Genomic DNA, 16,795 nt, shown 5'->3' with positions numbered 1-16,795 from the left:
GTGATCACATAACCAGAAGATCAATACATCAAGCTTTGTTCACTGAGAGATAGGAAAGCAAGTTCATCACAGATACAGAATTTTCTAAATAAAGATCAAGAGACTCCAATCAGCTGAAGTCCTGTCAAAGTAAGACTGTTTTAGAGGATGAATAACAGCCTCTAAAAGTCTTATTTTCTGATGAATCCAAGTTAGAGATTGGTGGCAGCAACAGAAGGGTGGATGTTAGAGGACAAACAGGAGAGAGAATGAGACATGGTGGTGGGAATATTCAACTGTGGGAGGGGGATTTGCTTCCCTGTTGAACACCTGCACTAAATCGACACCATGACCAAGGAGAAGCACCACTCTACTCCTCAGAGACACGCTCTACCCTCTGGTTTGCGGTGAATAATTGATGCTGCAGCAGGATAATGAGCCCAAACACACCTCAAAGCTTCGCAAGACCTACTTGAAGACCAAAAAAGACCAAGGAGTGCTTACTGTCAGGGGCTTTTTTCCACAGTCACCTGACCTCAACCCCATAGAGCATTTATGGGGACACTTGAAGACAGAGAAAGCCCAACATTCCTGACATCACAAGAAGTTCTTTGGAACACTGTCAGATTAGATAACATGGGTTATCTGGTTTGAACAAACTGATGGCATTCATACAACTAGGGTGCTGCTGTTATTAAGACAAAAGGAGGGGCAAACAAAACACAAAGATAGTAAGAAAATCATGTACATTTTTGTGTCATGTAACTTTGAACATACAAATGAATAATTCAATATCTATGAAAATCAACTGCAATAACTGTCTTCATTTCGTCAATTGTTTTACTAAGAAATACTGTGTAGTACATTTTGTACATTCGATCAAAGACCAACAAAATCACTTAACCCCAACAAGTCAAGTCAATCCAGCAAAAAAAGCTCATACTTCCTCAATCCAAACAGTTATTTTCTCCTTAGCCAAAAATATGATTTTGCCCACAAAAGACTGATGCTTTGACTTTGATCAAAATAACTCACATGGCTTCATTTGATACAATTCGAGAGTCCTCGTTTAAAATAATTGAAACCCTCCATTCTCCATCCTCAGGTTACTAAGTAAAATATTAAAATCAACAAGTGAGTCATATGAAGAGGGAATGATGCTCAAAGAGGGTAGCATTCAAAGGACGGCCCATCCTTTCTTTCACTCCATGTCTTTATTCTTTCTTGCTCCTATGTTTATTTGCTCCACGGTCTTTCCTTTGCATTTTTTTCACTCCACCTTTCTTGTAATTCAGGAACATGTCAAAGCTTCACAATGTGGAATCAGATTGATATGTGTAAATGACATGCTAATGAAAACAGAAAAATGCTGCTAATGACATCTTAAACTACCCAGCTCCCCAAAACACATGAGTCAAGATAATCTACAGAGAAAGCTCAGGTGTCAGACCACAGCAACAAAAATCAAGACAAAGATCACTTCCAGGATTTTAAAAAGATGAACCAAGCAGCTGTTTACACCAACAACTATCATACCCAACAGCGAGCGAGCATATTCAGCTGTAGAGCAGTTTAAATATTGAGCGATACTCACCAGGTTGGAGTTGGTAGCATTCGAGTCATCCTCTGGGAAGGGGATGTAGACAGCTAAGGCCACACAGTTGGCGAAAATGGTCATCAGGATGATGATCTCAAATGGTCTGAGCGAAGGGTTAAGGAAGAGTAGAATACACAAAACAAAGGTATAGAGACATTAACTGTGTGTGTCTACTTGGTTCCGCTTAAATAGCATTCAGCTGGGTCAGGACAATATTTAGTCGAATTGGGTCAAATTTTTTTCCACTGTTTTTTTTTTTGTCGATCTATACACGTCGGGTTCAAGTGGGTCTTTTAAGATAAAGTAGAAAATACTAAATATTATAGACTCTGGCCTCTGATCTTCTTGAATAGAAAAAAGTTTTCATACGAGGCAAGTTATTTCAACAAAGATGTATTTATAAACAAGCTAATACAACCTTACGTAAGCAGAGGTATATATACACACAGCAGAGTGCACAAGCAGTGTACACAAGAAGAGAGATCAAAGCTGTTGAGTTTGTCTTTTTGTTAACAATAAGGCACATGGGGTAAGTTAGGGACCTCTTTGTGTGTGCAGGAGGGGGGTTACAGAGACAGTGCATGCCCTAATATGGGTGCGGCAAGGAGCAGGCCTGTCGCGTGGAAGACGGGATGTGGACAGAGAAAGACGGAATGAGAAAGAGGAGAGGTTTTTATTTGGAACGGTCCTTGAGAGGGGAGTGACCTCATTATTTTGGGCCTCAGAGAGAGAGGGATAATAGAGAGAATGTGAAGGAGAGATAGAGGAGGTCTGGTTTTCATCAACACAATTACAAACTGCCACTGCTGTCACCTCCCCTCCACCTCCTTTTGCCCTCCCTCTGCTCTCTTCTTCTATTCTTTCCTTCCGTCCATCCTTTTTTTCCCCTCCTGTCTTCCTTCTCTCTTGGTTGCATGTCAATTTAGTCTTAGACACCAGATCTCATAGTTTAATGTAAACAGCAAGAGTTGTGCTGTCTGTACTTTAAATCCAGAAACCAAACTATAAGCATGCTGGCATACATTTTAGTTTAGAAAAAAATAAAGCACTGCAAGATGTCCAATGTAATGGATTACTATACCTAGATGTATCTAAACCATTTTTTCCCCCTGGTCTACAGGTAGGTCACGCTGAAGTAAAGCCAGCAATGACTGCCTGAAAGTCCTTTTATTCCTGTAATTAACTGTCCTGTTTTCATGTCATCTATTTACATTCATTCAACAGTTAAAAGTCATAAACTTCTCAGCAGTACAACTCCCAGCTTTAGACGTTCCTCATCATAACATTTATAAACATACAGGAAGTTTGAGAATAAGAGTTACAGATGTGAAAAATAAACCAACTTGTATAATTTTCAAATCCCAAGCCCACCATAAGGCACCACAAAGAGATTTGCAATATTACAATCTCATAATTAATTTTCTGAAATTATCCAGTATGGTTTCTTATAGGTTTGAATGATAGAGGAGCAATGTAAAAGGCTTGACAAATAAGTAAGGTTCAGAAAAGAAAAGTCTAACCCAACAATTTCAACTATCTTGAACTACCAATAATCATGCCAGCAAACTTACTGTGACAAGATAAAGACCCATTGTCCATCTCAGCTTTAACTACCATTTTAAAAATGGCTCTGCAGATAGAGAATGAGCAAGAAGGAAGAACAATTCTTTTGATTTTTATTGTGGAGATACTGTTTTGTTTATGTTTGGATTAAGGATTGACCCTTGAACATGTTCGGCCACAATATCATTCCGCTCATTCAGCCTGGGACCAAAATGGATCAAAGTTAATCACTCACCCTTGTACCAAGGGCTCATTAAACTCACTTCAGATGTGTGGGGACCCACTGAGAAACAGGCCTGTGACTCATTCTGGGTTCCTGACCCACAATTTAAGAAAACCCTTGAGGTCTGCTTCCATCAACTTGATAATAAATCTCCTGTCTGCTGTGCTGTTGAGAGCAAAACAGCACATGGAGGTCTGAGCGAAGAATCAAACTAAGGCTATTAGTAATGTCCGGTACCTTAATTAGCTTAACAAAAATAGCAACGTCATAGGAGAAAAGAAAAATCAACGCGAATCAATCAGGATTTTGCTCCAAACTGGGTTAACTGTAACAGCTCTAAACAGCTCTAAAAACATAATAAATCAAACAAAAGTCAAATCAGCATCCAGCCAGCTAAGAAGGTTGTACAGCTGATATAAAATGGAGCTACTGTCTGAGGCATTTTGGGATTCTACATATATATTCAGCATTGTTACAAGCAAACTGAATCCTCAGCATAAACTGTCACACTGGGATTGCACCCATGTAAACACCAGGAAACTGTTAATTTCTGAGATTCTCTGCATACAACAGCTGGCTCCCATAAACACCACATGCAGCTCACAATAACACAGATAATCTCTTATCTTGACAAACCCAATAAGAAACCTGGGATATACTGATATTATCTGGGAGAGCGAGCTCAGCACTCTGTTGTTAGGCTGAGAATATTTATCTGTTTTCCTTATTGAATTGGAAATCCATACAAATAGTGCAATCCCTTGTGTGACCTGATGCAATATATCATATAAACTGCTCGGCAGAGGATGTGTATGTGTGTGTGTGTGTGTGTGTGTATGTGTGTGTGTGTGTGTGTGTTAAATACACTCGATGACACCTTTTCAAAAGTACCACTTAGTGTGATTTCATATGGAGAATGTGGTAGTTAGGCATAAACGTGCCCTTGCTCTCTCCTTGTCTCTCACACTGACCTTGCAGCGAGCAGGTAATGCTTAAATGCTATAATTACACAGCATGTGAGAGTGCTGTGTGTCCGCGTGTTTCAGTCCTTCATCATCTGCGTGTTAGTATGTGTATGTTTGTGTGTGTGTGTGTGTGTGTGTGTGTGTGTGTGTGTGTGTGTGTGTGTGTGTGTGTGTGTGTGTGTGTGTGTGTGTGTGTGTGTGTGTGTGTGTGTGTGTGTGTGTGTGTGTGTGTGTGTGTGTGTGTGTGTGTTCTTCAAAAGTGTTAATGTGTGCTCTCTGATCTGAGTGTCTGTATGTGTGAGCTCAGACAGGCCCCATCGACCTGTTGAGAGCAGTAGCTGTTGTCATGGTAACAGAGGAGGAAAAGAGGAAAATTTCGGATCGGCTATCTCTGGAGACGGAGGTACTCACAGAGCACAGGACACACACACACACACACACACACACACACACACACACACACACACACACACACACACACACACACACACACACACACACACACACACACACACACACACACACACACACACACACACACACACACACACACAGGCGTACAAACACATATAAAGCCAATAGAATATAAACAAACAAAAAAATCACTGCAGCAATATACATACAACAAATAAAAACATACTGTGAAATGAGTCACCCACAGACTGTTCTAACGTATCCCCATCCTGATGGAAGGACATCTCATTGTAGAACTGCTATAAAGACACGGAACCAAACAAATAATTGATAACTAATGGTGTTTATTTTACTACGATTGACTTTCATTCATGTTTCCTTGTCCATCAGATGCTCAGTCTGTTTTGCTTTCTCTTTTTCTTAGCTGCCATTTTCCGTAACAGCCCACATTAATGTCCTTCCTCTTTCCTTCATTTATCTCATTCCTATCTCTATCACGCTCTCTCTCGCTCTCCTCCTTCCCACCCTTTACAGCTGTTTAAATGAATGATTCTGGGAATTGTGGGTAATGATCTGAACGCTCATCAGTCATTGGATAAGATTGTTCCAGTGACCCTGACGGTTTATTCATGCTTTTTTCAATTAATTTGTCTTATAGTTTTCAGCTTCAGCGCAGCTGGATCATACAGTTTAAGGTGGGCTACTGACATTATGAATACTGATGACTTTTGAATACACATGGCAAACCGCAGGAAGGTTGTCCCTACTCATTGTTTACAGAGTTTAAAAATGCAGGGCTGATCCCATGGGAAATTGTTTTGTTGTTTTTGTTATTTTTAAACCATGGTGGTTTCAAAAAATTGTTCCATCGTTTATCAAAGGCTAATACAACCTTCATGTTATAGATAAATGCTTTGAGACTAACTCAAAATTTGTTTTTCCAATTAATCCTATTCAGTGTTAAAATGCGACATGTAATATAATTCTTTAGAACAACTTTTTGAAGCTTGAAAAAAAAGAACCAGAATGCATGTTGGTAATTGGTATTTTTGAGATATGCACACTTCAGGAATCCTGCTGGAGCTTACAACATGAATGTGTTAGGACCTATCCATGGTACTTCTGTCCATTAGCGCAAACAATGTTATGAACACTGATTTATTGTAATTTGATAATTCCCTAATGCAGCCCTCTTCAAACACACATGCACACACTTCAAATTCATCTCGTTTCCTAACCAGTTTATTACGTCCTTCACTTCACTCCTCTCTTCCCCCATGATCCCTCTATCTCCTCCACCTCCATCCCTTCCCCGTCCCCACTCATTATCTGCCCTCCCCCTGCCATATCATTTTTCTTGTTTATAGTCCCCATCCTTCCCTCCATCCTCAGCCACTCTGCTCCATTATTTGTCCTGTCGACATCCACGTCCTACCCACATCCCTGCCCTTCTCATTTCCCTGACCCCTCCTCTGCCGCTCCTTCTGTGTCCGTCAGGACGACATGTGACTCCGCTTTTGCTGAGTCGCTGCTCGTGTAGACCTGCGCCTATTATTGATTGCTTTGACTGTGACACTGACCATTTCTGTCTCTCTATCTCACCCTGAGGGAGAACCAAGTCATTACGCTCAGAGGCTTAAAAATAAAATACAAAAATAAAAAGGGTAGAAAGAAAGAGCGGACGGAAGAACAGTAGGAATAGGGGATTTGAATAGACAGAGGGAGATACAAATAATGAATGTTGTGCGAGACTCCAAGGTGGAGGATGGAGGGAGCAAAGGAGGGATAGGGGCATGGGTGGACCAGGGGGAGAGAGGATGAATGTGGTTAGAAAGCGCGAGGGGAGAAAGATATGCTGTAAAGAGGTGTGAAGGAGGGATGAAAATTACATAATTTGTTTTATCCTCCTGTGAGAAAATGGAAGAAAATGGAAAATGAAAGAGGGGAGCAGAACAAGAAAGAGGGAGAAGGGCAGACAGAGGAAGGGGAGAAGGGATTAAGATTAAGGGGGGGGGGGAATCACACTTATTGAAGGCAAGAGGACAGAAGAGAGATTGATTAAAGCCCATACGGAGGGGATTAACATCAGCAGGGAGGTGCAGAATAAAGTATTCCCTGTGGTCCACAGCAATTTAATGCATCATTCCGGACGGGGTTTTAAACTCTGTGAATTTACAAGAAATGGTCTGTAATGGGCATGGACCTCGAACAGGAAAAACTAAAGTAGTCCATAATAAATGTCCATAAATCGACTTTAAAATCAAATAAAAAAAGATGCACAAGCATCTTTTTTTTAACCTTCTCATCATTGTCAACATCCTCCTGTGATGGTTGTTTAAACATCCACTTACACACTACAGCATACTGAGCAAGCATACCTCAATGGCACCAATTTGACAAAATGTAATCGAATATAGAACAGCATTTTCCACCTATAGCTGACATTACAACCTATTAATGAGTTTAAAAAGTAGACTTCTCCTGCCTCTCATTGGTTCCCAAATAGACCAGTCGGTTGGTGTTAACATGATTCCATCAAATTGGCATATAGATTGCCCTCCTGTCATTTTGCCTGATCTCTTTCGTCTTCTTCTACCTGCATCTCTCCACCCATTATATGTCCACCCATTCAAGCCCAAAATGGGGTATGTAATACGGTTTGACAGTATATCTGTAAGATTTGTAAAATGTATGGATTTAAGATGGCCTCTCATTGAAAAAATGCCCTATATTTTGCACCGACATTATGCGATTGTATACGCTTTTAACATTACAAGATTAACTAAATTGAGGTAACAACTGCAGCCTGACGTTTTTGCATTTTAGACACTATTTCTTCTTGGTTTAACTGTTTTTTAAAGTGGAAACAAGTGGATTAATGTATAATTATATTGAAAATTATACAAAACCACCAAAAACATAATCCAGCCTCACTCATTTGAGGAGTTTTACTGGTTTTACTCTACATTGAGGAGCTTTGAGTTTTGAACTGTTGGTAAGATAAAACAAACAATTTATTGCTTATGGAAGTTGGTATGTTTTTTTTTTTACATTTTAAATTATATAATTATTATTAAAGGATAATTAGTGTAGGAAATATTTGACAAATACATTTGGTAGCAGCCCTACTAAACACAGGGGGAAAAAGTTGTTGTCTTTAGATAATAGAATTGACTCCCTAATATATTGGGTTTGTTATATTATGCCTTGTTAGATCAAAATGAGCACAACTTAAAGCCAAATATTTGACATGGAGAGGACAGATTCTTTTCAACTGGTTTCCTTCAAGCTACGCAACTAAACGGAATCAATACAGAATGTGATTTGTTCTTCTTAAAAAAAAAAAAAAAAAAAAAAGTATTTCATAACCAATAGCAGAAAACAGCAGAAAAACAACAGGATTAGAAAAACAATCCTCCGCTCATGGTTAGTTAAAGGATACTTCCACTCTACGATGCTGATGCAGGCCCTGCGGATGGGGTTCTTGAGTGTGAGACAGAGCAGGGCCCGTGGTGGCCTTGTGGCTGTCGTTGTGGTCTGTTTCTTGGGTTTGGAGCTATAGTGTTGTCTCTTTCTTTGCGTAGAGCTGGCCGTAGAGATGGGCCCGCCCCCTCCCGACCCAAGCCCCGTCCCTCCACCTGATGCAGCATTGCCCATTATCTTCGCCTGCCGGGCAGCGTCGATGGCCGCTTGCCAGCTCAGGGCTGCCCCCGGTGTGGGGATGTGCTCCGGAGCCAGGCCAACCACGCCCACCTCATGGTTGACCACGCCCCCTCCTCCACCATGGTCTCCATCGCTACCGCCGCCACTGTGCTCGTTGGTCAGGCCAGGTGGAGGAGGGCGGGGAAGGGGAGGAGGGGGAGAGTAGTCGGAGCCTGGAGTGGAGAGAAATAGGAAGAGAAGGAGAGGAGAAAGGAGACAAAGAGTTAGCAAACCACACAAGAACTATCTGTAAACTCATACATCACTTCCTTCAATGAGCAAGTGATTCACTTGTTCATGTAATGTATCTCTATAATTCCCTGTAGTTAAAATTATCTGGTTTGGTAGTTTACTTTGGAGACTTCAACACACCTTCAAACATGTATGTTTCAAAATATGGGCGATTAGCCTATTGCACACTAGACCAATCCCTAAAACACTCCCATGTGTCAACCATGTACGTTATACAACACAGCTAACTGTATGATGTTTAGTTCTTGACCATCTGTGTCACCAGAGTGAAACTTTAGTCTGGTGCCCTGCAGTCAAGAGTTTAAAAATCCCTGCTTAAAAAATAAATCTACCTGAGAAGGAAAGTAGTGTAATAATAGAGAACTAGCATGGTTATATTGACAGGTACCCGCAGTGAAAGACCACACATTTGCTCAGTGGGGGTAAATGAAGGAGTATGTTCAGGTCTGAGAAAACATCGTAAGACTGCAGACCACAAAGGCTCGTAGTGAAATAAAAGATACAAAGAATGTTAGAGGGAAGAGACAGGCAGAACTACAATAATCTCTGTGCGATTACATAGTTTCACCCACAGAAATTGTAGGAGTAAGACTAAGTACAAGCAAGAGAGAGCAGATTATCCATACTGTATGTTTAGCCAGATTAAAGGCAATCATAATATCCTCTTAGCCCCACTTCTCTCTGACATCTTAGTAAAGATTCCACAAATGTTCTCACCATGCGCAAGATTACACACCGAAAACCTGCCATTTCCAGGTTTAAGACCGTGCAGAGTTGCGCTACTTTATTTCAAAAATTAGTATTAACACAAAAGCTAATCATGTCAGCACAAATGAAATTTTCCTCAGGATGGAGAAGAACAGCATTGCTTTATGGGAACTAATGTTTACTTCTGAAAGATTATATCAATTTCAACAAAAATCAGCAGAGCAGATTTAGTAATGACCAAAATAAATTCAAAATCTCTACTTTTGTTTGAAAACATTATTGTGTGACCTTAGATTTGTTTGTGTTCAATGCTTATAAAGCTACAAACTTGATTAATATACCATTAGTTTTACGTTACAGTGCCAAGAATCAATAGATTATTTAACACAAGTAGCTCTCAGTGGAAATGAAAACCATAATTTTCGCAGTGGCAATTACAGCACATGCAGGATTGCAGGAACTGCTCTGACCAACATATAAATATGCTGATTTATAGAGGGGGGGGGGGAATTACATTCGATATCTAAACCCAATGGCAAATTCATTCAAATATTTCAGGGGAAAAAGAATACCAAACTTTAAGAATCCAAGATGTGCTGTTACAACAGAGATGAGGTGACAGAAAGAGAGAGAGAAAGAGGAAAATGTGAGAAAGTGAGTGCAGGGGTTAGACAGAGAAGAGGAGGAGGAGGAGGAGCAGGAGGAGAGAAGAAGACCTGTCCTGATTGCCTCGTACAATTACAGCGCATTATCTCCTGAAAGCTGTCACTTCTGTGTAACAAGATTCTACATATGCACTCACAGCGTGTGATGGCCTTGGGAACATGACATCCTTCAGGGGTACATCATATTGTGCACATACATAAAGTACATCACTGAAGCATTTAACTTTGCATGGTATGTTTATAGACACGTGAAGGTGAACCAGGGTTTGACAAGTATCACTCCAAACAGGAATGTGCCATTGTCAAATATGATTTTAGCCAGGGACACACTTGCAACTAAGTAGCTGGCAGTATGTTTGTTGCCAAGGGTTACGCCACGTAATGCTTGGACGCAAGACCTGCTTTTGTGCTCACATGCCACCATTTAATAGCTAGTCTTGTTGTTCCTTTCCCCACCTGAGCAGTCTGCTGCTCACGTCACCAGGTGAGAGAACAGTTAATGTGTCAAGGCACGTTGAACTTCCTAAAAAAATATGTTTTCATCAATTTTAACATTGGTTTATAAAACCTATTCACCATTTTAGACTTATTTTAGTGATATTGTGGTTTGCTGGTTTTATACCTGTAATTTATGCCAGGCCTGTTGTAATATTTGTTTGGAGAAGTGCTGTAGAAATAAACTTTATTGTTTTTATTACAGCGAAAATAAAACGGCAATGCCCTAAAGGTAGGTGTAATGTTAAAAGAAATGCACTGACTAAACAACAAACACCAGATAAGTCTGCAAATATTTAGGACCAGTGTGTTTTGAATGGAGCAGTAATGCCCAAGGAGGTAATCTTTACATTTACCAGCTGTGAAGTCACTCGGTATCAGATGCAGCTGTGCCTTATGGGAAATACCACTGTGGTTTCATTCTTTTTCATCTCATTACTTGGCTAAAACTATACTTTCTTCATTTTCTCAAAACACAGTGGCTAAATTTAGAGGTTTCCCGTGACTTACAAGTAGAAAACCAAGATGCCGAAACTTGGCTTTTATCAAACATACAAGCATGAATACGCACACATGTACATATGGGGTGTGCATCTGTCCCAGATGATTCCTTATACTGGAAAATATCGTCCTGTTTCACTCCACCATCGATTCCAGTGCGAGTTCAAATCTGCTTCCTGACTGCTGTTGCACATCCCCATTCCTCTTTTGCTCCCTATCTCTCACAAACACACACACACACACACACACACACACACACACACACACACACACACACACACACACACACACACACACACACACACACACACACACACACACACTCACACATAATCACTTTCAGCATATTGTACTGCTGCGTGATCAGTTTATCTCACACAGCCTGACCCTCTCACAGGGTGTACCCCACTGAGAGAGAGAGAGAGAGAGTGTGTGTGTGTGTGTGTGTGTGTGTGTGTGTGTGTGTGTGTGTGTGTGTGTGTGTGTGTGTGTGTGTGTGTGTGTGTGTGTGTGTGTGTGTGTGTGTGTGTGTGTGCGTGCATGCGTGCGCGTGCTGCATGAGAGTGTGTGAGGATTAGAGGAGAGTAAAACTTGAATAATACAGAGCTCACTAATCTGTCTGTCTGCCTGACCTCGTCTCTCTCCGTGTGTCTGTCCCGTCACACACATATGCGCAGTCGTGCCATGTGTGCGTGTTACACGATAGACTCTTCTCATGTGACTGACTGTAATTCCATTAGCAGCTCTTTATTCTGCAGGAAGAAATGCAGCATCCCATGGAAATATGACTCTGACTGAAGTGGGGAGAGAGGATAGGCAAAGGATGAAGGGATGGAGGGAGAAAAGGGAGGATAAAGGAAGTTTATAGCAGGAGGGAGGGAGTTGGAGTGGCGTGGAGAGGAGAGGAGGAAGACACTGATAGAATAAAGAAGAGGAAAACAAATACAGACTGTGGATAGATGTACAAAAGGGATTGGAAAAAATTAAATCTAAGAGTTTAATTAACCACAAGTGACAGGACCTTATCAAATCATGTATCCACCCATCATATGACTTCACAGTTGAAATTCACTTGAATGGTATCATGATCAGTGAAGTTAGTCGGCCCACAGACAAACGGTTTCCAGTGCATTGGTGCATTTTTCTTTAATTTAACATTTTCTTTTAAGTCATTTTATGCGTAGTTGCACTATTTTACATGTATCTGAGCTCATTTGATCATTTTTAAATGATACAATATGCCATTTTCAAAGCAGACTTTGTAATAGGATAACTTCAGTATTACTAATAATGCGTAAAATAAATAATACTCTACCCTGAGTGCAATATGCATGTGCATTATTATATGATATATGTAATGATAAATTAAAATTGAATTAGATGTGTAGAAGCCAGAGAAAAATACACATGCTCAATTTGAATATAAGGTGTACAAGCGTAAAATATTATACATATTTACATCAGTCCTCGTATTGTAAAGGGACTGTCTCTAACTGAACTTGAAGTGAACCTAACTGAGCCGAATTTCAGTGTGAACTGAACTGCAGACTGTAATGAGCTGTGATACAAACTCAAGTCAGTGGAGCTGTTATCTGCTTAATGATAAAGGCAGAGACAGATGTTATCACTGCAACTCTGCTCTGCCGCAAAATGTTATTGCTACACTGCACATGCTCGCAAATAGTACTCTAAAAATTGTTCAATCTGTTAGAGGTAAAGCACAGTTCCACTACAAATTACAGCAGCAAGAAAAAAAAAATTTATTAGTGGAAAAAAAACATCTTCCAAAATCCTACGTTGCTTTGCTCCTTTAATTGGCTCAAACAGATAATGAAAAAGGACAAGGACCAATCAGATTACCCCACCCTAAATCAGTCTCGCGACTCATCTCCTCTCCTTTTCATTCATCCCTCTGTTTTTTTCACACTCTCCCTCCATCTGCTTTCTCCTCCACTTGTTCCAACAAGGATCTATTTGGGTGGACAATGAAGATGTTATTATCAGTCAATTAACTGATGATGACACCTGATCAGACACTAATTAATGGGGAACGCATACATGCAGGCCCACACACAAACATAATTCACAGCAGCATTAATAACAAGATGAAAAAAACCACTGCAACACCCTTACTGAGGTCCGTAAAAAAGTAAAGTCATTTGGCATTGTGGCTAAATTGTCTTTTTTTTTTTACGATGACCTCCTTTTGCTATTGTACATCTTTTTCCTTCTTCTGCACCTTCCTTTTCCTCCTCTTCCTCATCATCATTGCCAAATACTTCACACCTCTCCCTCTCTTCCTTTACGTTGCTACATCTTTCTCCCATCCATTCCTCTACACGCATTAACAGTCCCCCTCCCTCCTCCTAACGCTGCCTTTCCTCTTCCTCTGACCCCTTCTTCTCCCTAATCTATACAGCTGTCACTCCCTCCATTGACTCTCCAGCAGGAGACAAGTTCATTTTCAGTCTTGCACCCTTCCTCCTTCCGCCATTAATCTACTCCTCCTCATCTCTCCATTTCTCTCTATCTCTCTTGCCTTGCTGCATTTCACTCTCTCTCCCATTACTTCCCTCTGTCATTTTCAAATAGCTGACAATTATTCTCCCTCGTACACACTCTCACCAACCATACAGCTGCAAAGAGAGTCTAGTTCATCACCAATCTGATCCACAAGCCCGTTGCTTCCTCGCTGCCTTCAACAGCTACTTTCCAGATTTAAAACATTCCGTGAAATAGGGCATAAAGGAGGTGAACTCTTGTTTTATTTTCATCGCGAGGATTGCCAGTGCTTCGATGCTTCTCAGGGCTTTTATGACATCCCATCAAGCTTAACCCTCATTATCGCTGTCACCATAAATACCAGTTGTAATTTTCACCTAATTCATGTGTCATCCATTCACTCACGCTGAGAGAGAGTACATTCACAGACACGAAAGCAAAGTAAGAGGCTTCTGTATCAGTTGTGTACATGTGCATAGATGTTGCAGGTTACACATATATATACATATATATGTGTGTGTGCGTGCGTGCGGGTCTCTCTCTCTCGCTCTGTCCATATGTGCCCATTATCCGACCGAGTGAGCACACCACACAGACACACCTGCTGCCCTCGAGGCACACACATGCACAGCTCACACACACCTGCTCCCCTCAAAAGACAACACACACACACACACACACACACACACACACACACACACACACACACACACACACACACACACACACACACACACACACACACACACACACACACACCTGCTTCTCTTAATCTATGAATCTCTCCACCCCCAAGAGACGATTACAGTATCCACTGACACAGAGGTGTGCGCGCACACACAAAAGCCAAGCCGCACGAGCAGGACATGCATGTCATTTACGAGGAAAACACACGAAGCAGCAAATCCAAGCAGAAGAGGCTTGCTGAACAAACATGACAACAAACCAGACCGAAAACTTCTCATAAAGCACAGAATAGTCACTGTAAATGGACAAAAGGGCAAAAAAATTTACAAATTGTCAGGGCAAATTACTGCTCATTTACTGTACATTGAAAATAAAATGCCTCTCATTTGTGTGAGCTGTAAACACAACCTTGCCTGTTATAACCAAGGCCGTTTGTCCCATTTAGCACTGCCATCAAAAAGAAGTGACAGAAAGGCCCATTTCATTTTCTTTTTTGTCATAAATAAGGTCATTCGAACAACAAGTACATGTATTCATATTACTCAACACTTTTTTCTTTGTAGCACTTTCCTTGCTGTTATTGCACTTTTCGCTGCATATAGGAGGTGGCTATGAAAACCCTATCATATATGGATGTATTCATTAAACTGTAACTTACTATATCTGGTGTTGAAAGGGAAGTGGAGGGGAAATGAGAAAGTGTGTGTGTGTGTGTGTGTGTGTGTGTGTGTGTGTGTGTGTGTGTGTGTGTGTGTGTGTGTGTGTGTGTGTGTGTGTGTGTGTGTGTGTGTGTGTGTGTGTGTGTGTGTGTGTGTGTGTGTGTGTGTGTGTGTACGAACAACTCCCCACGCATATGACAATAAAATGCCATGGGAATATATGAATTATGCACTCATGCTCCATATTCAATAGCACATTGTTCCCTGTCATGTGCACACTGTGGTTTATGCCTGCATGGCCCATCCCTCGAACTGTCAATCATGGTTCTGAGGCACTGATTGGTTGTTGTCCTTATACTTGTAAGAGGTCAGGGAGAATAGATTGTTTGTCTTTGAAACATTAAGCGAAAAATGGGGCTCTAATTTATGGCTTGGAAACTTCCTGTCAAGAAAAAAAATCAAGGTGAGTTTTCTGCACCTGTGTATATTGCAGTTCATTTTGAGATATTGTGTCAGGATTTACCACAGTATGAGTCACCATTAGAAAATATCCTCGTTATCATAAAACTGTGACTTCAGGAAATTAATCAAAGTCGCACACAGGGATTGTGAAATTCAGCTAATTGTCATTTATCCCCATTCTAGTTACATTTGTTGAAACAATGACTTATTATAGTAAATCCTCTGAGGGCTAACTTTAAGCTAAAGATAACACTGTATAGTTTTAAGCTGTTTAATACTTCAGAACTCGGGTCAAATCAGCCCCTTGGCTGCTAGTTGAAAAGGCTGAGCCAAATCCAACAAGGTCTGAGTTTTTCATGGCACGGGGAGGTTTCTCTCAAATGATTTCTCTTACTGTGAAAGGACCTAAACCAAACCAAAACACTGATAACATCAAGAAATGGATTTAAAGTTTGATATGATTGGAAACACACAGTACTTAATTGGTGGAGGTCAAAACACTTTCAAATCCGTTACTAAATCCCTTGGCTTCAGTTGCAAAGCGATTCCAACGTGTGTAGGAAGGAGGGACATCAGGTTGCTTTGTTGCATCCAGAGTTTGCATGTTGCGGCAACAGGAGCACTTTGCACTTTTTTATTAATTTATTTATTTAATGAAAACTATGATCGACCTCTAACCTTAAAGGAATAGTTCAACGTCTGAAATATGGTTACTCAGTGTCTCACTGAGAGATAAAGGAGAAGATAAACACCACTAAGTGCAGGCAGCAACCAGTTAGCTTAGTTAAAACTGGAAATAGGAAGAAACAACTAGCCTAACTCTGTTCAAGGGCATCACATCCTGTGTACTAGTACATTTATACTTCATAATTCACACACAACAGCTGTTTTTCTTAATATGTACAAAAACTGAAGTGTAAAAAGAAAACATTTGGTTTTACACGTGTAATTTGCAGTAATCCTTGCTCAGGTGTAGATACTTCTTGAAATTGTGTTGTGACTGTAACTACAACTTGTCGTTCTTGAACATTTTTTGTACATATATGCAATTTTAAGGAGGCAGGGTTGTTTCTTGAGAGCTGGTGAGAGAGGAACTTGTGATAGGACTACATGAGTGCCATCCCCAAATCTGATTGGCTGGATTTGACTGCTAATTTGCATGGCAAAAAAGAGGAAACGCTAATTTTTTCTTGTATATTTTTGACCCAGACCAGATGTTAAAACACAAATGCAACAGCTGAGCATCCACACTTTAAATCTTAGAACTCAACATGACAAACAGCCAACATTGAACAGTGTCAAAGACAGCAAGGGTAACAAATGCCATCTAAGTGAGGTACAGTATAAGCCAAGAAACAAAACAAAAATGACTCAGACTGCATACATTTTCTTCTTTTGAAAATCCAAATGGAGAAAATGTA

At 40.5% G+C, this 16,795-nt stretch overlaps 1 protein-coding gene across 9 annotated transcripts in view; it reads right to left on the bottom strand.

Annotated features, from left to right (window-relative positions):
• The window catches only part of cacna1c (calcium channel, voltage-dependent, L type, alpha 1C subunit), a 178,564-nt gene that overhangs the window by 119,870 nt on the left and 41,899 nt on the right, over positions 1-16,795 (bottom strand). For all 9 annotated transcript variants that reach the window (XM_069700296.1, XM_069700300.1, XM_069700298.1 and 6 more), the window contains exons 2-3: positions 8,184-8,616; positions 1,574-1,679 (exon numbers count right to left, since the gene is read on the bottom strand). In XM_069700296.1, coding sequence (XP_069556397.1) covers positions 1,574-1,679; positions 8,184-8,616 — 539 coding nt within the window. The remainder of the gene's footprint in view (positions 1-1,573; positions 1,680-8,183; positions 8,617-16,795) is intronic.

Source organism: Brachyistius frenatus, unplaced genomic scaffold (assembly GCF_029030835.1).
Source record: "Brachyistius frenatus isolate BFR_SWC_R1_liver_20210118 unplaced genomic scaffold, ASM2903083v1 Contig_33, whole genome shotgun sequence".
NCBI lineage: Eukaryota > Metazoa > Chordata > Actinopteri > Embiotocidae > Brachyistius > Brachyistius frenatus.
This window is presented reverse-complemented; position numbering and strand designations above follow the sequence as displayed.